We start from the raw sequence: 21,934 nt of genomic DNA on the forward strand, positions 1-21,934 counted from the left end.
CAGCCGCTGACGCTGTTAAAGTGATCACTACGATCCGCCGGCGATCGGAGTGATCACGTGATTAGCAGCCATACGCGATGGCTGCTGATCACTCGGGGGAGATGCCAGCTGTCATATGACAGCTTAATCTCCCCCTCCGGGTGCACACGATCGCGTCGGGGAGGTTTGTTAGCGTGGACATTGAATCAACGTCCGGTCAGAACGGTAGCACCACCTGCTGGACGATGGTTCAACGTACCTGGTCCGCAAGTGGTTAATGATGACGCCAGGGGTTCTTTGAGATCCAAAAATTACTTGCAGGAGTCCCTTGCTATCCAAAAAGTATTTGCAGGGTTCTAGGGTAAAAATGTTGATGATCTGAGCAGTGTTTGTTGTTATTACTAGTATATCCTGTGGTCTGTTCTAGCACATACATTGTCTGTGAGGTGTGTACCGGTATGTAAATATTTGATGATGTGTTGTTTTGTGTAGTGTGCATTAGGAGTAGTTTATTGTTCAGTGTGTTACAGCATAGACCATATACTGTGTATACTCGCGTATAAGCCTAATTTTTCAGCACAAACAATGTGCTGAACAGTTACCCTCTCGGCTTATATGCGAGTCAGTGGAGCAGAATGGATGGTGGAGCAGGTTTTGTTACTGGCAGAGGGGTGTAAGGGCCATGCACTAGTGATCCTGCTCTTTGCCAGCTGGCTCCCTGCTGTGTCTGTGCCCCACATCCCCTGCAACATGGTGTGCAGAGTGCGCTGCTCAAGACTACCTGTGTCCCCTGGCTTGTGGAGCAGAGAGTGCAAGCAACGTTTCAGTGGTGCAATGATCGGGGATTTATCCTGTGTGACAATCGCTGTCTCTTATCTATGACCCCATCTAGTGGCGTCTTGACTTAAGTTGAGACACATCTATCATCCTTGTGGCACATTTGGCTATGGGGAGGGGTGCTGACTTGTACTGGGAGCACATCTGGCTACTGTGGAGTGGGCTATACTGGGGGAGAGGGGCTTATATGCGAGTCAATCGCTTTTTCCTGGTTTCTAAGGGAAAAGTGGTTACCTCGGCTTATACACGGGTCAGCTTATATGCGAGTATATATGGTATGCACAAGATATGTGACACTACAAGTACTCAGTGTATTCATAGTATATTTCATGCTGTGTTCTAGAGTTAGTGTATGTGTGGTGTATGCAGCATATAGGTTATGTATAGCATCATGGTACAAGTATTCAGTACACATAAAGACTTTGTCTCCTGTGCAGTAGACCGCATACAAGCTACATGTAGTTCCGTAGTACATAATGCAGAGTACACGTAAAGTTTTTGTCTCCTGTGGTATAGACAGCATACAAGCTACACATAGTTCCATAGTACAAGTATGCAGTGTCCACATTAACTTTTCATCTCCTGTTCTATAGACCGCATACACGCTACATATAGTGCCATAGTACAAGTATGTAGAGTACATGTCAAGTATTTGCCTCTTATGATATAGACAACATGCAAGCTACATAGCGTGCCATAGTACAAGTATGCAGAGTACACATAAAGCCTTTGTCTTCTGTGGTATAGACAGCATACAAGCTACAAGTAGTGCCATAATACAAGTTATGCAGAGTACACATTAAGCCTGTGTCTCCTGTGCCGTAGAAAGCATACAAGCTACATAGAGTGCCATAGTACAAGTATGGTGTGTACACATTAACTCTTCATCTCCTGCGCTGTACAGTGTTCCTGCTACCTGTGACACAGAGGAAGCTGCCTCCTCTTATCTCGGCAGTGAATTTCCACTCTGCTTATATTACACCAGCACAGCGTCAGCTTGACAAGAGGCCTGTGTCACCTCCATGTGTCCCTGCAGGCCAGATTAAGCCCCTCTCAGCTTGTGGCTTCCTGTGAACCCCAAGACACCCAACACCCCCCCCCCCCCCCCCCCACACACATGCACACACACACATACACACTTCCCCCCTCCACAATTTATGTTCCTCCAGCTCATTACTAGAGCAGTGCAGAGTCGTTTCTGAATTACATAAGACAGGTCCTCTTGAGCACCTTGCTCACCTCTTGCCCCACAAGACATAACCTATTGGACTGTGGGAGATTGCACTCGCTCTGCCATTGTGTAATACAGGACGTGTGTGATACGTGGGTTGTAATGGATGCCAGGCAGGGTGCCATGGAGTGGCATGTAGGCTTCGCTTGGCGTAACTGGTGTGACCAGTTCACCATCAGAGTGACCAATTTATACAGCCACAACCGTGCGCTGAGCTCCCCTGCAAAGCTCTGACCTGCGGAGCTCGCAGTCTGCGTTCCTCATTTGTTTGCAGGGTGTTTTGCACCATGCCTGGTACAACTGGTCCGTCCTGTCCCCCTTTCGTCTTAGGTAAGGAGGGGCCCAGCCATTCCTGAGCAGGGAGGGGTCCCTCATTGCTGCCTCGGGAGGGGCTGTGTTCATTGGAACAAGACACCTGCTGACGACTCTTGCCAGGTTACTAGGCAGGCTGTGTCTCCCCATCCAACGCAACCTGATCTGTCTGCGACCTGCGTGACATCAGCTTGTATCTGTGGCTTCCGTAGCCCCCATTTTCCAGTCCGTGTCCTCCCTGTGTGACTGACACACAAAACCCTTTTCACACCCCTTTTTACCTGTCGTCAGGGGCGTGTAAATGCCTCAGGAGCCAAGTACGGTATATCCAACTCCTGTCATCCACAAGCAATGTATAGTGATGTAGTGTCTAAATTATTCTAGTACTTGCCTCTGGAGATCTGCAGAACATTGCTCTGCCCCCTCTACCTCCTGACAGATGCATATTGTGCATAGTCTGCAGATTATCCCTTTACTGGCCTCTCTGGAGATCTGCAGAACATTGCTCTGCCCCCTCTACCTCCTGACAGATGCATATTGTATATATTCTGCAGATTATCCCATTACTGGCCTCTCTAGAGATCTGCAGAACATTGCTCTGCCCCCTCTACCTCCTGACAGATGCATATTGTGCATATTCTGCAGATTATCCCATTACTGGCCTCTAGAGATCTGCAGAACATTGCTCTGTCCATCTCCCTCCTGACAGATACATACTGTATATATTCTGCAGATTATCCTATTACTGACCTCTCTAGAGATCTGCAGATCATTGCTCTGCCCCTCCCCCTCCTGACAGATACATACTGTATATATTCTGCAGATTATCCCATTACTGGCCTCTCTAGAGATCTGCAGATCATTGCTCTGCCCCTCCCCCTCCTGACAGATACATATTGTATATATATTCTGCAGATTATCCCATTGCTGGCCTCTCTAGAGATCTGCAGAACATTGCTCTGCCTATCTACCTCCTGACAGATACATATTGTATATATTCTGCAGATTATCCCATTACTGGCCTCTCTAGAGATCTGCAGAACATTGCTCTGCCCCTCCCCCTCCTGACAGATACACACAGGTAGTCCCCAGTTAACGAACGAGATAGGGACTGTAGGTTCATTCTTAATCTGAATCTGTTCTTATGTCAGAACACTGTGCCATCTCTGTCCCCTGTACCTCCTCTGTGCTACCCTGTACATCCAGTGTCCCCCTCAGTGTCACCTCTGCCCTCTGTACCTGCTTATACAATTTAAAAGCCATTTGTTTCTTTGAATTTTTTAAAATCGATTTTCTCAAAAACAAGTCCAATTTTGATAAAAAAAATTGGCTTGTTCCCATGGAAACACAGAATCCATGGCGTTCGTATCGGCGGGTCGTTCGTAAGTCGGGCATTCGTAAGTCTGGGACTATTGTATTGTATTGTATATATTCTGCAGATTATCCCTGCCAGGCTTGTCTGTTCAATGACTATAGGTCAGGCTGTATGCCTATATGACTGACCTATAGCCCAGGCCGTACCACCTGCACCAGCTCCTACCTAACACAGAACTACAATAACCCTGCAGGTAGATGTAGCATACAGACTGACAGATAGTATTCACCAAACAGAACCAATAGTAATAATGCAAAGCACAGTCTTCACAAGTATAATAGTCACCTGAGGCCTGGAGGACGAGGCAACCCAGATGAAAGTCAGATGACTGCAAGCAGGTAGAATGGTTACACAGCCCAGGCACTTAAAGGTTCTGTGGAGTCATGTAATGAACATAAACAGGCACTTACCTGGGGCTTCTATCAGCCCCCTGTAGCTGTAATGTCCCTCGCCGTCCTCCTCCGATCACTCCTTCCCCGCTGCCGGTCCCGGTCTAATTACGCGCGTGCGCACTCCTGCTCGCGCCTCTCCAGGAGCTTACTGCGCAGCACCAATGAAGAACGATTGCAACAGTTGGAGGTCCCTAGTTTCCTTCCCTTGGGTCCATAGGGCCCTGGTGAGGCAAACCCCTTTTCTACACAGTAGAGAGAAATGTCTGTACATCCAACACCAGGCTGCATCTGAATGACTTACCAGCAAGAAGATGCACAGCGCTTCTAAAGCCATAAATGAACCCAATTGCATCTGAAACAGTTTCTATAATTTACACTAATGGAGGATGTTATCATCCAAAACAGTTTGCATGCAAAAAATGTCATACTAGACCCTTCCACCGCAGTGAGGTCATCCTATTAGAAGGGACCCTAACCTCTATTTTAAACAACCAGAAAACAATATGCAAATGTCCGTTTGACCTGGGAGTAGCTAGCCGCTAAAGTAGAGGAAGGGGTACAGCGTGGTCCCTACTTCTGTACCACTGAAATTCAGACAACTTCAGTTCAGGAGAAGCTTAGTCATTTAGCACCATTGTGTTGTAAGCTGTTGTACAATGCATGCAGGGTTTAGTTGGGTAACACAGGCTCTCTCTCAGGAGTTTGGGACTGGTAGGTAACCATGCTGTGACCATAAGTGTCTCTGCCCTTTTCCATGTTGGGGTCTGGCAGAACAATGACGCTATTATCCGGTACAGAGGCGGAGGCGTCACACCGAGTGCTGAGTTTTATCTGCTGTCAGATCTGATTGATCTTCCTGTGTCTCCATCTTAAACTGTTCAGAATTTTCCCCTAAACCTCACGCTCAGGTCTATCTACCCCGACCACAAATCAGCTTCCTTCAATATCAGAGCTCAGCTAGGCATATACTGTGCAATTGTGTTTTTTTTAGACTTTACATTCAATGAAAACAACAAATGTAATAAAAATATATTAAAAAAACAAAAGGTGGATACATACACCCAATTTTGATTAGCCAATCACTGTCCAATTTTACCACCTCTATATAATATGAAGGCTAACAGATCCTGAATACTATGAACAGATTGTGTTGGTAAGCTCTCATACTACGTGGAAGTGGCAAAATCGGCCAATCAATATTGCATGCATGTACCGGACTTTAGGCATTCATAATTGAGATTTTCATTAAAATATTGATTGAATACTAATTGGACAGGGCGCTTATTTTGTGAGTGATGACTACATTATGCAGCATAAAGCGAGTAGTTGTGGCAATACAATCCATATTAGACAGGTTTGCTGCTAAAATCTTATGTAATCTTATCTACTGGTGCTAGGTGGTAGACTAGATAAATGATCAATATCAGGAAGATCTAGATCAGGGGTGTCAAACTCAAATACAAAGTGGGCTGAAATTGTACACTGGGACCCAGTCGTGGGCCAACCTCAATGTCTACTGGCCACCTTCCTCCCTTATAAAGTTATCTGGTGTCTAATGGCCCCCCTCCCTCCCCTATACAGTTCCCTGGTGTCAAGAGACCCCATCCCTCCCCTATACAGTTCCCTAGTGCATTCCCCCTACCTCCCCATATGGCTTCCTTGGTGATTTAGGGCTTCACCTCCAATATACTTTACCTGGTGGTCTAGAGTGAGCCATACATAATGCAAAGTGGGGAAACCACTTGAGGGACGAATTTAATGGCTCTGAGGGCCAAATTTGGTCCGCGGGACGGAGTTTGACATGTATGATCTAGATCATGATCTACCTCTTTAATGCACAGTGTATTGTTAGCTTAAAGGAGACCTGAAGTGTGACATGTAACACGATGACATAAACACAAATACTAACTGTACTAGTGCTAATAAGTCCCTTTCATTTTTCCTGTACAGCAAATGTTAAAAAGTAGTTCTAATATCTATGCAAATTAGGCAGTCAAAATGAAACTCAGATTTTAGCCTCATGCCCTGAACAGTATGGAAGGCAAAACACTTTTACCTGGCTGAGGAAACAATGCCGATAAAGTTTCAGTGCTGAAAAATTCAAAGGGTCATATTTCTAATATGACATATCTGGGGAGCAGTGATGTCACTCCTCTATAGTATAACATATCTGTGGAGCAGTGATGTCACTATTGTATAATATGACAAATCTGGAGAATTCTTCCATTTTCTCTGTTCTCACTGATCTTTTGCTTGGTGTTTGCAGGCAGTGATGGGGAGCTCAGAGGATGAGTTGATTGGGATTCCGTTCCCAGAACACAGCAGTGACCTCCTGAGCTGCCTGAACGAGCAACGCCACCGCGGTGTGCTGTGTGACATCACCATCAAGACGCATGGCTTGGAGTACCGCACCCACCGAGCCGTGCTGGCCGCCTGCAGCCAATACTTTCGCAAGCTTTTTACCGGGGCGCCGTCTGGAAAAACGTCCCGTGATGTATGTCAGCTGGACTTCCTGAAACCCGACGCACTGGGGGCACTCCTAGACTTTGCCTATACCGCCACCCTCACCATCAGCAACGCAAACATGCGAGACGTGCTCCGAGCCGCTCGCCTTCTGGAGATCCCCTGTGTGGTTGAGGCTTGCGTTGAGATCCTACAGTGTAATGGCAACCGAGAGGAAATGGGAGGAGATGCTGAAGATCTAGAAAGTTTCTTATTGGCACGGCAGTATCTGGAGTGTTACGGAATGCAGGAGAATGGAGAAGACATCCCATCTCCTCCTCAGGCTGAAAGCCCCTTACCGTCCATCCTCCACATGCCCATGCTGCAAAAACCAGTGCAGCTCATCCCTCGGAAACGTCGGAGGAAATTCCTGCAGGTTAACCCCAGTCAAAGGCCGCAAAATGGCAGCCCTTATCTCGTGGATGACAACTCTATAGAAAGGGCAGAGAGCCCAGCTGATGCTCCATCGCCGGCAGAATTACCGCGAAGTGACAGCAGCCTCAACTATGAGCGATTTACCACCGACAATGGGTTGGGTGCTCCACCCATGTTCGTCCCACCTTCTCCACCAGAAGAGATCTTATCGGATGAGGAGCCCACAGACATGACCTTCATGGGGTCCATGGACCATGAAAATGCTGGACTGGATGCCACCGGCCTGGACAGCGCTGATAAGCTTGTGAGGAAACGGCGATCGCAGATGCCACAGGAATGCCCTGTCTGCCACAAAATTATCCACGGAGCAGGCAAGCTACCCCGGCACATGCGAACTCACACTGGAGAGAAACCCTTTGTGTGTCAAGTCTGTGGAGTGAGATTTACCAGGTAAGACCTAATTTGCATAAAAAGTCTGTTTTCTTTTTGCTTTGTGCTTCCTCTTTTCTTGCTTCTTAATTCCTTAGCGGCCAATTTATTTAGAGTCTTGCAAGTGCTCCAGGACAATTTACTTTAGCACATTTTTTATTTCTTATTTGTTACATTTCCTTGCTTCTATTTAGTACTGCTGTAATGTGTATTTATGGCCATTTGTCACTAGGGGGCAGTATGAGACAATAACAGAGGACTTCGGCTTTCAGTTTCTACATCCTCTGCTAGCAGAGAGACATCAAAGCATTTCAAGAATTTACAGCACAACGAGTTGTGCCGACTGAGGGCAAAACCAGTGCACTTCTCTCAAACGAGATAACTCTATTGAAGCTGCAAATGGGTTAAAGGACCACTTTCATGAAAAATTGTAAAATTTAAAATGTATGTTTATAAGTAGTACATTTCTTCCAGAATAAAATGCACCATAAGTTACTTCTCTCCTATGTTGCTGTCACTTGCAGTAGGCAGTAAAAATCTGACAGATCTGACAGGTATTGGACTATGCACAATTGAAGGTAAAGAGGCGCCCTGGTTGTAATAAAAGCATCTAAAAACAGCTTAAAATCGAGGAAATAATATGAGGTGGCTTACCTCAATAACGAAATCCTTGTATATGACAAAAGATTTTTATTTAGCACAGGCAACGCGTTTCGCGGGTCCCAGCCCGCTTCATCAGGCCAATAAAAGTGCCAAATGAACAAGTCGATACGGCAAAGGGAGCCTATTTTTTTCCTGCAAGGTGCTGAGACACCCCCACTACACTAGGTATTGGACTAGTCCATCTACTCATGGGGTATTCTCAGTACTTCCTTTATTCTTTGCAAAAGCACTATATGGAATGGATCTATATAAGGATGCTGGGCGGCTGGCCTCCCTACTTTCATGCTCTTTTGGCAGTTGGACTGAGCAACTGCCATTCAGTAAATGCATTTGAAAATAAAGAAAACATTGAGACTTACCCCCCATGAGGAGATGGACTATTCCAAAACCTGTCAGACCTTTACTACCTACTGTAAGTTACAGTGAGATAGGAAAAAAAATTAAATTATAGTGCATGTCACTGTGGAACAAATGAACGTTCTGCATATGTACCCATTTTACATTTTAAAAGACAACTGCGTATTGCGGTTGCGTTTGTGTTTGTATGTGGATTTTCATGCAGAAACGCTCATGGTTTGCGGTAAGGGATTTTAACCGTGTCAATGCTGGTATGCATTAACATGGGTTTTTACAACGCACACGAAAACGCATGGAAAACCGCAAGGCTAAAATGCTTGCGATTTCCTATTAATTACATTACCGGCGAATTGCGCACGGTGTGTGCGGCGAGCGAATTCTGATGGCTGTGCAGATTTTTGGCTAGTGGAAACAGGCCCATTGACTATCATTGGTTATGCGAATCTGCATGCAGAAAAGCCATGCAGATTCCACCAGTAGAAACGGGCCCTTAAAGGGAACCCGAGGTGAGCAGAATATGGAGGCTGCCATATTTATTTCCTTTTAAGCAATACCAGTTGCCTGGAAGCCCTGCTGGTCCTCTGCCTCTAATACTTTCAACCATAGACCCTGAACAAGCATGCAGCAGGTCAGGGGTTTCTGACCATATTGGCAGAACTAACAAAATTAGCTGCATGCTTGTTTCTGGTGTAATTCAGTTCACTACTTCAGCCAATAGATCAGCAGGGCTGTCAGGCAACTAGTATTGTTTAAAAGGAAATAAATATGGCAGCCTCCATATCCCTCTCACCTCAGTCACTTTTACGTTGCTGTCTTTCCTCTCCGCCCTCTTTTGCACATTTTCCTGCACTCCGTGGGTGACTCTCACAGGAGAGCATCTCTTCATGTGGCTCCTTCCCAGCAATATCTTTATGTAGCATTCCCAGGTACCATATTGGAACCCTTGGAATGTTTTGCGTTTGTATCAATGATACTGTTATTAATTGATGATAACAGGCCCCGTTCACACTTGCGTTTTGGCAAATAAAGGGACCAGATCCTGATCGGATCCTGACCTGATCCTGATCAGAACCATACGGTTCCGATCCGGTCCGTTTGTATCAGGCATGCATCAGGCTGCCATCCGAATCCGTGGGCAAAAAATAGCGAAATTTAAAAAAAAAATGTTGGGGTCAGCAGAAGGTGCACCTGGTGCACCTGTAGAATCACCTCCACCTCCGACATTCTGCCAAACAGCTCCAGCACGTTTGTCACTGCTGCTCCACTCCAGACATGCTTGGCCCATGTGTCCCCATCTGAAATGGCCGCTTGGATACGCATAGGAAGTGGGGTAGAACGTCAGGTTTTTGTAGGCAGTGTGTTCTGTGCCTTCCGTTCCCCATTGGTTTCTGTGTTCCTGGTGGTGCTGTCAGGCTCAGGTCCGGCTCCGGTCCGGGTGCGTGGGCTGGAGATCCGGACCCAAAAAATAGCGCATGTTGGAAAAGAGTCCGGATCCGATCCGGCTCCGTACTGTACGGAACGGACACGTGTGAACGTCCGCATAGACCAGGTATGGGCAAACTTGGCCCTCCAGCTGTTAAGGAACTACAAATCCCACAATGCATTTGCCTTTATTAATCATGACTGTGGCTGTCAGACTCCTGCAATTCATTGTGGGACTTGTAGTTCCTCAACTGCTGGAGGGCCAAGTTTGCCCATGCCTGGCATAGACTTTACATTGCTGTGCGGAACGTACGTTCCGTTTGTACAGTATGCGGTCCGGATCAGATCCGGAAAATCCGGATAGCGAACGCTAATGTGAACCGGGCCTTAAGCAGATTCCCAGTTATGGGGCTTTTTACAAATTTATTATTGGTCTCCTGCTTTTTTTCTGATCTACCTGCACCTGTCATACTCTGATGTCACCTAGTCAAAATATTTCCCAGGTGTCCAAACCCAGCTGCCTCTCCTGCACAATATGAGGCCCGGATCCCACGGGCTTCTGGCAGCGCATCGTTCAAATGCTTCTCTGCAAGCCTACAGAAACGAGGACATCTTTGCAGCCTCGCAGGCGGGACACGGAGATGCCGGAGCGAGCGGCCCTGGAAGCAGCATGTTGATTCCAGGGTCCGCTGAAAGATGGAAAGAATCGGAATTGGAACATGTTTGTGCAAACGATGGTACAGACACTGCGCATTCGCTTGAATCGGTGCCGAATTAACGACGAGGGCCGCAGCAGTTGTTTAACGCCCATGTGACTCGGCCATTATAGATAATTCAGTGTTCTCCCCGGGCTCTTTTAGACGGGTGCTCCACCCAGCTAGTTTTGTTGAGCACCCAGCTGTCTTCAGCTCACCTCCTGCTATGCTGTAAGCAGATTTGCTCACAGAAGCACGGGCTCTGCATTCTCTCATCTTGCCCCACCCGGCTACTTTTTCATACCACCAGGCTACTTTTTCATGCCACCCGGCTGGAAAAAAATTCTAGGGAGAACAAGCTTAGTTCCAGCCATAGTGAATGACATATTTATGGATAGAGCAATCATATTGAAACACAATTCCATTAGTGAATTCTGGGGTGTGCCGTTTAGGAGGGTGGGACAAAACACATGCATACACACACACCTGCCCCCCATAGGAGGCACAGGGGGACAGAAGGAGGCATGAGGGTCAGAAGTAGTCACAAAGTAGGACAGAAAGAGGCACAAGGGAACAGACGGAGGCACAAAGGGGGACACAAGGAGGCACAATGGGCAGCAAAAAGAGGCACAATGGGGGACAGAATGAGACACAAAGGAGGACAGAAGGAGGCACTGGAGGACGGAAGGAGGTACACAAAGGGGCAGTGGGTGGTACAGGATGACAGAAGAAGGCATGAGGGCTAGAAGAAGGCACAAAAAAGGACTGAAGGAGGCACACAGGGGGACAGAAGGAGGCACAAAGTGGGACAGAAGGAGGCACAAAGTGGGACAGAAGGAGGCACAAAGTGGGACAGGCCAGAGGCACAATGGGGAACAGATTGAGGCACAAGGGGGACAAAAGGAGGAACAGGAGGAAAGAAGGAGGCACACAGGGGGACTGAAGGACACACACAGGGGAAAGAAGGAGGCACAAAGGGGGCAGAAGGAGGCATGATGGGGGACAGAAAAAAAGCACAAGGGGCAGAAGGCGGCACAGGGAGACAGTAGGAGTCACAAAGGGGGACAGAAGGAGGCACAAAATGGTGACAGAAGAAGGCAGAGGGGGATGTAAGGAGGCACAGGGAGACAGAAGGAGGCAGAGGGGAACAGACAGAGCCACAGAGAGAGAGAATAAGGCACAAAGGGTTGCAGAAGGAAGCACAGGTGGACAGACGAAGGCGCAGGGGACAGAGGTGGCACATGGGGACTGAAGAGGCATATGGAGACAAAATGAGGCACAAAGGGAGACAGAAGGAGGCATATGTGGACAGAAGGAGGCAGAGTGGTACTGAAGGAGAGATTCATTGTATGTACACCGCGAAAGTGATGCGTTTGCAACAGAAAAATGCAGCAGGCACTACCATTGGAAAACATCCTGTCGCAAATGCTGCACACTAATGGAAATGTTGGCTGTGCATTCCATTTAAATTTGGGTACCTAGCATTTTGCGATCCGCAAGTGATCGGAATAGATTTCAAAATGCTGAGGGCCTGTACACACTGCTGCACTTACACTGCGATTTTTAAATCGTGAAGCCTTCATGAAAATAGAAAAATCGCATCACACCAATGTGTACAAGTCTTCGCCATTTTCATGATTTTTCAAAAGACCTTGTGTTAAAAAAATGCATGCGATTTTAAAAGCGCAGCGCAAGCACAGCAGTGTGTACAGGCCCTTATAGTGAAAAAGTAAAACAAAAAGGGGAACAGATCGAGAGCCCTTGGTCGTGTAGTAAGTTTGATCACACAATTCTCAATGTATATGGTAGTGAACATATACTCACAAAGGTAGGTGACTGCCAAGGTGACCACTGTATAGGAAGGTGGGGAGATTAGACCCGACCTCACTCTGGTTAAGATGTCGCTCTTCGTAGATGTTGTGAAACAACAGATAGGGGTAACACCCCTCTGCCAGAGGTGGACTATTTTTGAATAAACAAATGGAAACAGATGTGCCAAGATAGGATAAAATGTGCTAAAAAACTATTTAAAAATAGGAGGTCATGGTGGACTTACCTCCCAAAATATAGGCTGACAGTCAAGATTCATTAAAAATCTTTAATCTTTTAGACTTTAATCACAAAGCTCCAAAAAGAGCAACGCGTTTCACAGGTTTTCACCGACTTCTTCAGGCAATAAAAAGGAGCAGCTTTGATTAGTTCTAAAGCGCTATTTTTGGATGAGAACTAAACAAAGCCGCTCCTTTTTTATTGCCTGGAGAAGCGGGTGAAAACCTGCGAAACGCGTTGCCCTTTTTGAATTAAAGTCTGATTCTTGAATAATCTTGACTGTCTGAGTCTATATTTTGAGAGGTAGGTCCACCACTACCTCCTATTTTTTAATTTTTTTTAGAACATTTTATCCTATCTTGGCGCATCTGTTTCCATTGCGTACATTTGAAATCGGCGCCGGTAGACTTGGGCGCAGGATACAGCGTTATATAGCTGATCCTGCTTCTGCACAAGTCCGGGCCGATTTAATTACTATTCCCCCTCCAGGCCGACATGGATAGTAGGGGAATGAAATAATTCGGCTTCCAGCGATTGCTGGAGGCCGAATTAGTATGTTTTTAAGCAACTTCGGCTCTGTCTTCTGACGGAGCCGACGTTACTCACTGAGCACTTCAATAGGAATGATTCCTATTGAAGTCTATGAAGGCGCCGGCTGCGCCCAAATCTAGCAGCGCTGAAAAGCACTGCTCCGGTTTCCATTTGTTTTTTCAATAGTGATCAAGGGCCTTTAGTCAAATTCTTAACTGGGTTTATTCATACACAGAACCTGTGCGCTTCATTGCAGGCTGTTTAGGGAAAATGTAAGTGACTGTAAGCTTGAATGGGCGTGCCCTTCACTCCTAATGATATCTTGGTAAGGCTGTAATAATCACACTCCCATATACATACAGGTTTATATATGTGCCTTGCAAAAGTATTTATCTTCTTCTGTGTTTGTCCTGTTTGGTGCTTCACAACCTGGAAGTTAAAATGGATTTTTTTTATTTGGATCTCACAGCTTTGAATCAGAAAAAATGCCATTTATTTTAAAAGGATTCAATGGGTTAGAAAATACATTTACAGATATTTTCTTCTGTTGCTAATATAAATTTCTGGTATTAAGACATAAGCCATCCGCTTCACAGAGCAGGACCTTGTGAAAGAATGGCAAAAAAAAAGGCATTGCCAAAATAATTAAGAAAACATGTTTGGAGTTTACACGTCATCATGTGGTAGACGCCACAGACACATGGAACAAGGTTCTCTGGTCAGATAAGCCTAACATTTTATATTGTGGTCATAATGGGAAACTGTGTGGCACAACTCCAACACTATCTATAACGCCAAGAACACCAGTCCCACTGTGAGGCGTGGTGGTGGCAACATCCTACAGTGGGGATTGTGGGAAATGCCATGTGTGAGGCAAATACAACACTTCCTGTGATCCCAAGAATACCTTCCACTTTGAAGCCTGGTGGTGGCAGCATTATACTTTTGACTAGTGGGGAAAAACAAATTGGTCAGGACAGAATGGAAAGATGGATGGCTCAATTCGCAATTGGTGCAATTCTTGAGGAAATTTTGTGTCAGTCTGCCAGTGATTTGAGATTGGAACAGGGTGGGGGAGATGTGTGGGCGTATGTATATGTTTATCAGCCACATGGGGGGTTTAAATCCAAGGAGGGAACCCCCTGCTAAATTTGCTGGGGAATCCACATGAGTTGTTGCCGCACCTTGGCTCAAACTGGCAATGTTACAACCAGAAACGCTGTCAGCAGTGTGCTGCCCTAGACTGGAAGGCAGTACGCTGTCATTCCGTTACTGCATCCAAAGATGTACATTTGAAGCTCTACAGAGCCACATAAAATGGTGAGGAGGATCAGGTTCTGCCCATGGGCCCTGAGTTTAATACCTGTGGTCTAGTCAATGCCCAGAACTCAATCTAATCGAGAGGCTGTGACACGACTTGAAGAGTGCTGTACAACAATGCAGCCCTTCTACGTTGAAGGATTTGGAAGAGTTTAGCATTGATGAATAAGTGAAACTCCCAGCAGCAAGATGTGTTAAGCTAATAGAGACACGCTCCAGGAGACTTGCAGGTGTAATGGCACTAGAAGGTGTGAATTGATGTTGGAGGGTGAATGCTTGTGTACACTCATCATTTGTGTTTTTTTATCTGCTTGTGTCTTAATTAAAAATATTTTACACCTTGAGGGCCCTTTCACATGGCAGTCGGCGGCAGTGCATATATCTCATGTCAACTGCCCCTTGTGGATCTGTTGGGCACTTGCAAGCATATGCAAGTGTTTGACATACGGGGTGGGTTTGCACCTGTACCCGGCGTGTACATCTGATCACAGCAGCCGCCCGTGAAACCTTACAGGAGGTGCTTTTCTACTGCGCCGTAACTGCACTGTGTATTTACCGCTGATGTGCGGTTACAAACGCCGCCATTCAGTGGCATCACATAGCAACTGCGCTCATTTCAAGGACAGATCGCCTACGCAATTCTAGGTTGTATTGTGAAAAAAAAAGAGGACAGACGCAGAGGGAGATGAATCCTTTTGCAAGGCAGTACGTTGGTGTATATTATTTCATGATTTCTGTGTATAGTCTAATACAGGAGTGTCAAACTGCAATACAAAGTGGGCCGAAATTGAACACTGGGACCTATTCGTGGGCCAACCTCAATTTGTACTGGCCACCCTTATAAAGGGTGTCTAGTGGTCCTCCCTTCCCTATACAGTTCCCTGGTGTCTAGTGGTCCTCCCTTCCCTATACAGGTCCCTGGTGTCTAGTGGACCTCCCTCCCCTATACAGTTCTCTGGTGTCTAGAGGCCCCTCCCTCCCCTATACAGTTATCTGTTGTCTAGAGGCCCAAACCCTCGCCTATACAGTTCTCTGGTGTCTAGAGGCCCCTCCCTCCCCTATACAGTTATCTGTTGTCTAGAGGCCCAAACCCTCGCCTATACAGTTCTCTGGTGTCTAGAGGCCCCCACCCTCCCCTATACAGTTCCCTGGTGTCTAGTGGTCCACCCTCCCCTATACAGTTTCCTAGTATTTAGTACTTTCCCCCTACCTACCCCGTATGGATTTCCTGGTGGTCTAAGGTGGGGTAAACCGAATGCAAAGTGGGAAACCACTTGGGGGGCAAATTTAATGGCTCTGAGGGCAATATTTGGCCTGCAGGCTGGAGCTTGACATGTGTGGTCTAATATAAACCAAAAATTGCCACTCATATGAGCCTCTTACCTGTTCTCTCAAGCAAAAACGAGAGGCTCGATTTATGCTATTTTTCTGTACAAGATGTATTATACAACTGTATAGTACCTGTATTGCCTTTGTTTGTCCATGTTTCATATTTGTTAGCATATATATATACGCCCTCCCCCCATGGCCCACACTTTTGGTTTAAAAATAGACCAAAACCAATAGCTTGCTGATTGGCCGCCCCCATGTACCGCCATCACCCTCCCATGCAGGGTGCCGATTTGTAGCTGTCAACAGGTGCACAGGTGCGCATATGAATGTGCTTGAGCACGTTTAGCCACCTGTCCTCACTCTGGCCCGTGCAGCTTTCCGAACTGGCCACTAGAGCTCCGGCTCACTGTCATGTGACCTTAGTGAGGCTGGAGATCTAGTGGTCAGCTCAGAAAGATGCACGGGACACTAGAGGGAGCCCAAGCGATGACAGGTAGCTATACATATTGCAGCACACTCTGCCAATGGGGGCTTCCACACACATCACCTGCAAAATTGTCTATGCATGGGCTGTGATATATGATAAATACTTATTGTACAGGCTCTTTGTAAATCAATAAGAATAGGTAGATGTTGGTACGCCTCCAACTCACTGCTGCCTTCTCTTGTTTCTCTCCAGGAATGACAAGCTGAAGATTCACATGCGCAAGCATACCGGGGAGCGTCCGTACTGCTGCGAGCATTGCAGCGCCCGCTTTCTGCACAGCTACGACCTGAAGAATCACATGCACCTTCATACAGGCGACCGCCCCTACGAGTGCTCGCTCTGCCACAAGGCCTTCGCCAAGGAAGACCACCTTCAGCGCCACATGAAAGGGCAGAACTGCCTGGAGGTGCGCACCCGCCGGCGGCGCAAAGAGGATCCCCCTGCGCCGCCCATCACCCCACACGTTGGCCTGGACCTCACCAATGGCAAGATGGACATGCACATGTCTATGCTGCGCTACTGGGGCCTCCCTCAACCACACTCGGGGGGCGGCAGCCCTGAAGGGCCTCTGGTCATGGACCCTTCTTAGCACCTTAGTGACAGTACTCCCGCCTCCCTTAAACCCTGCAGAAGTGGATGGGGGGGTCTCAAGAGATTTTAGTTTAATCACAGCACTTCTGCTAATTCACCACAGACATCCTCCTTGTCCAACATCCCCTACCCCAAGAAAAAAAAAATATTGATGTGCCTCCTCCCCTCAGCCGCTCCTGCGTCCCCGTCACAATCCTCGAACTGTGGACTGACCGCTGCAAGTCTGACCAATCCTGGCTGGACTCTAAAAAGAAGGCGGGGCATGGACTTACAGACTTGGAGGGAGGAGGGAGAGGGGTCCAATTCTGAAAACCTCAGGGAACATTTAATGTGGTGTTTCTTTCCAAATTGGCTTCTCCAGACATAGAATAAGATATTGATAATTGCTATTTTTATTGAATGAGATATATATATATATAATATATACTGTCTGTATATAGAGAGGAAATGCACAGATATATATATATCAAAATATATATATATATATATTAAGGAGTATATATAATAAGAATTTAAATTGCATAGAGATAAGACAGAGAGCAATAATTTTTGTTTTTGTGAGCTGTTTGGGTGACGCTGCAATGGCGGTACGCAGTGGGGTGGGGTTATAGGAGGTGCGCTAGCCTCCCCCTCCCCCGCTCGTTCCTTGCTTTACGGTGCTGTGCCTTCTCTAATTGTATGAGTGTCTTGTTAGCAGCCCCCCGCTGTGCAGATTCCCCCATAATAAGAATATCGCTTTGCTGTAATGAAATGGTTAAAATGGACAGTTTGGGTGTTACCTCCTCCTCCTCAGACACCCTACCTTCCTTGGTGATTAGAGGCGCCTTTGACACGTACTACAGGCTTTCTTTTTCTATACGTGACGTAGCCACACAATGTCACCCAGTTCCCCTTTTAGAAAACTGGCGGCCGTTTGTGTGTAAAAATGTGGCTGCTCACACCTCTAACTGCCAGCTGCGTAAGTTTGCGTCTCTTTCGTGGCTACGCCTCCTTTTCATTTCCAAACCGGGAACAAAGATTCCATTCTCGCGAGGCGTTAGATACAAGCACTTAATTTGTCAGGGTATCAGGCAGTGGTATGCTGATAAGCTGCTCTTCTATTGCAGGGAAAGGAGGTAAATGTGAGAACTACTTGTATTTCTTTTCTTTTTTTTTTTCACTTCAGGTCCATTTTAGAACCATTTCCTGAATTTTATTTAGACTGGAGTCTAAGCCATTGATGTCTGTATTCTGGGGCTTTGGCCTAAGCAACCCCCTTATTCACTAACTAATTGTCCTTTTAAATTATTTGTTTTATTCTGCTCTATGAATTCGGTAGGTAGATGTGACACTTTTCTTTTTTTAGGTGGGGAATCGAATCAAGATTAGTTAGACTGGTCCCCATTGGCTGACGCCGCTAACAGGCCGATAGGTTTCGCATAATGATATGCAGGGTGGTCCTTCTGCTAACAGGCCGGTAGGTTTCGCATAATAATATGCAGGGTGGTCCTTCTGCTAGCAGGCCGATAGGTTTCGCATAATAATATGCAGGGTGGGCCTTCCCCTGCGGCCTGGTGGGCGTGGCCTGTGGGAGCCAATGTTTGTTTGTACATTAGTTAAATTATTATTATTATTATTGAATGTTTATTTTGCTCTATAAGCTCCAATACGGAGGTTCAGGGTAAGCGGCGCACATTACCACACTGTAAAGCCACGTCTATTCGATTGGAGGTGACTGGCTCACCCAATTATCCACTGTGAGTCCCCTATAGGTCTTTAAGGGATCCTGTTGATCGAGGCGCAACTCATAAAAGCACTTTAAGGGGGATAACTCAGCCGACAATTCACTTGTGGATGGATACAGATGGGCTTAATTACCCAGCAGCTTCTTAAATGTCTCAGTACCCGAACGGTGAGGTCTCTGCGGCCAAGTCCCGCCCATCTGCAGCGGCCATTATGAAGGAGTCTCCACCTCTGAATTACAGAGAATGCAGGAGGAGGAGCAATGACTGTGCCAGGCAGCGGGAACTGGGGAACGCAAGAAGCTGGTGTCCACCCATCACTGAATGACTACTTTTGGTTGGAGCAACTATTTAACGGCCACCTTTTACCATGAATTACGATCCTCTAGTTTGCTCCAAGCGGTCCACATGTTTTATAGGGTGATCATAGATCTTCATAGTTTATCCATTCCTTTGTCGGTAATTTCTTATTATTCGACTAATAATAGTTAATTTTAATTATTTAATTCCTGCTTTTGGACCAAGAATTTCGCCAGAACTGTCTGTTTCAGTTCCGGCAGATTATGTGTATTTTTGTAAGTCGACCCCCCCCCCCCCTCTCCCCCCATATACACACCCACTTCTGTACTGTTTACAGAAACTATAAGGACAGGAGAGGGTTAATATGACAAAGCGGTAGCACTCCTAACGTTCCAAATGCCCTTCTCCGTCGAAATATTCCTTGCGCTGCGCTCTTCCTCATCTCCGCGTCATATACCGGTGCTGCAAATGCCGTTTCTCTGCTTTTAATGCTGATCAGTTTTATCCCTCTGTCACACTGTATTCTGCTAGTTAGCATGTGCTATCTGGGCTCAATCTTGGATGTTGCAAGTATTTTATTTTTTCTTTTTTTAAAAAGTTTGGTTGAGTTTTTTGATAATTTAGATATTTTTTTTTTTTGTAAACTGCAGGACTCTGATGTTTAAAGGGACTCCGAGCACATCTCATTGGTATGCCTAGAGACTCTGACCAGTACTGCAAAGGACTTAAAAATGCATACCTTTTTGTAGCTTGCACTGTCCTCTTTCATTTGATGCCTGAATCGCCGTTCTACGCCAAATAGTTTTCGTTCAATTTCAATTTACAAAATGCGGCTGCCATCTTGGCTATGTTATAACTTCCGGATCACCCCTGTCTTCTCTGTTATAGAAGTGCATCACTGAATGAAGCAGGGAGAGGAAGTGACACGCATGGCCATTGCAAGAGGCTCCTCCAGAAGGGTCATAGCATGACTTTGTTGGAAGTCGTCTGGCTTAAAGGCATATCCATGAGAGGTGCTCGGAGTCCCTTTAAGCTGTCCACATAAGTTACATTTGAATTGTTTCATCCACTGAACGATTGTTTGAATCCAATTGGTCTGTTCACTAAGTCCTGCCTATTTCTCTTTGTTTTGAATTGATTATTTAATCAGAATGACTGGAAAATGTTGTTGCAAGTCCAACTGCAGGTTATTATTATGTATTTATGTAACACTGATCTCGTTCTGCAGCAGTTTACAGACTGCATAGTCATGTCACTGACTGTCCTCAGGGGAGCTCACAAGATAATCCTTACCATAATCATAGTCCATTGTCCTGCTGTTGTCTAAGGCCAATTCGGGGGAACCGATTAAAAGTATGTTTTTAGGATGTGGAATGAAACCTATGCTAACCTGGGAAGAACGTGCAACCTCCATGAAGAAAATACTCCATAAACCAAATCCAAGAGGGCTGGCCAGTACTCCACTGTTTGCCATTTTCCGGGTGGGTCAGAGTTGATTGAATGACAACTATAATTATTCAAAGGCGTACGAGATAACTTGCCGCCGGAAGACTTGGGAGCAGAATACAGCCGGTATGGCTGATCCTGCTGCTGCACAAGTCCCGGCCGTGTTAAATACTATTCCCCCTCCAGGCCGCCATGGATGGTGGGGAATGAAATAATTTGGCTTCCAGCAATTGCTGGAGGCCGAATTACAGTGTTTTAAAAGTAACTTCAGCTCAGTCTTCTGACGGCGCCAAAGTTACTCCCTGTGCGCTGCTATAGCGCTGTAATTCCTATTACGGCCTATGGTGGCGCCGGCTGCACCCAAGTCTCCTGCGCTGGATTCACTGTGTTCGATTTAAAAAAGAGTTGCAGTTAAAATTAATTTTCTTTTTTACAATATTAATCTATAAATGATTTAGTCAGTGTTTGCCCATTATAACATTTTTCCTCTCCCCAATTTACCTTCTGAAATTTAGCACAGGCGGTAACATCTGTAGTCCTGACAGGTGATCTCTGTGGAATCATAATGTTTGTTTATTGAGAGTTCTAGAGCCAGTAGAAAAGATCTCTGGTCTCCCAGAATGCTCTGGGGGGAAGAATTCTGCATGATCATCAGCCTAGGCTAAGCCTCATTTGCAGGGAGGGGCTACATACTAATATACATCAATATATAGGCTATATAGAGGCTAGTTTTAGCAACCCTATAGAAGTCAACAAGAAGTTTTCTCAGTAGGAGAAATATAGGAAGGGAAAGAAACTAATCTCTCTCTACATTAATTGTTGACAGAGTCAGATTGGGACTTAGTTTAATGAGTTTATGACATTCGTAATGTGAGAGGGCGTCAAAAACTTTCATCTCGATCAGTGCATCTGTCATTTATGTTGCCTGTTTTTGGACAAATAATTGCAGGGAAGAACCGAACCTTTCAGACTACAACCCAGATGCCAATTCTGTAAATACAGCTTGAATGTTTATAGCATTTATACAGCAAATGGCAAGAACTGGTAAGCTTTCAGCACCAGGCTTATAACATAATTAGGTAAGTTAGGTGTGTATATAAATCCACTGTTCTATACTAAAACAGAGTAAGGACAATATCTTCATGGAGTTTGCATAGGTTTCCTCTGAGCACTGAGGTTTCCTCCTTAAAGAGAACCCGAGGTGGGTTTGAAGAATGTTATCTGCATACAGAGGCTGGATCTGCCTATACAGCCCAGCCTCTGTTGCTATCCCAAACCCCCCTAAGGTCCCCCTGCACTCTGCAATCCCTCATAAATCACAGCCACGCTGCTGACAAACACCTTGTCAGAGCTGGCTGTGTTTATCTCTATAGTGTCAGTCTGCTGCTCTCCCCGCCTCCTGCAGAACTCCGGTCCCCGCCTGCATCCCTTCCCTCCCTGCTGATTGGAGGGATAGGATGGGGGCAGGGACCGGAGCTATGCAGGAGGCGGGGGAGCAGCCGAGACTGACACTACAGATGTAAACACAGCCTCACAGCACGGCTGTGATTTATGGGGGATTGCAGAGTGCAGGGGGACCTTAGGGAGG

General features: G+C 46.2%; 1 protein-coding gene across 2 annotated transcripts in view; it reads left to right on the forward strand.

Annotated features, from left to right (window-relative positions):
* The window catches only part of ZBTB7B (zinc finger and BTB domain containing 7B), an 82,362-nt gene extending 60,789 nt beyond the window's left edge, over window positions 1–21,573 (forward strand). For both annotated transcript variants that reach the window (XM_068252516.1, XM_068252517.1), the window contains 2 exons: window positions 6,393–7,453; window positions 16,481–21,573. In XM_068252516.1, the coding sequence (XP_068108617.1) occupies window positions 6,399–7,453; window positions 16,481–16,877 (1,452 nt within the window). In that variant the 5' untranslated portion in view covers window positions 6,393–6,398 and the 3' untranslated portion in view covers window positions 16,878–21,573. The remainder of the gene's footprint in view (window positions 1–6,392; window positions 7,454–16,480) is intronic.
* The last annotated feature ends 361 nt before the right edge of the window (window positions 21,574–21,934 follow it).

Source organism: Hyperolius riggenbachi, chromosome 9 (assembly GCF_040937935.1).
Source record: "Hyperolius riggenbachi isolate aHypRig1 chromosome 9, aHypRig1.pri, whole genome shotgun sequence".
Classification (NCBI taxonomy): domain Eukaryota; kingdom Metazoa; phylum Chordata; class Amphibia; order Anura; family Hyperoliidae; genus Hyperolius; species Hyperolius riggenbachi.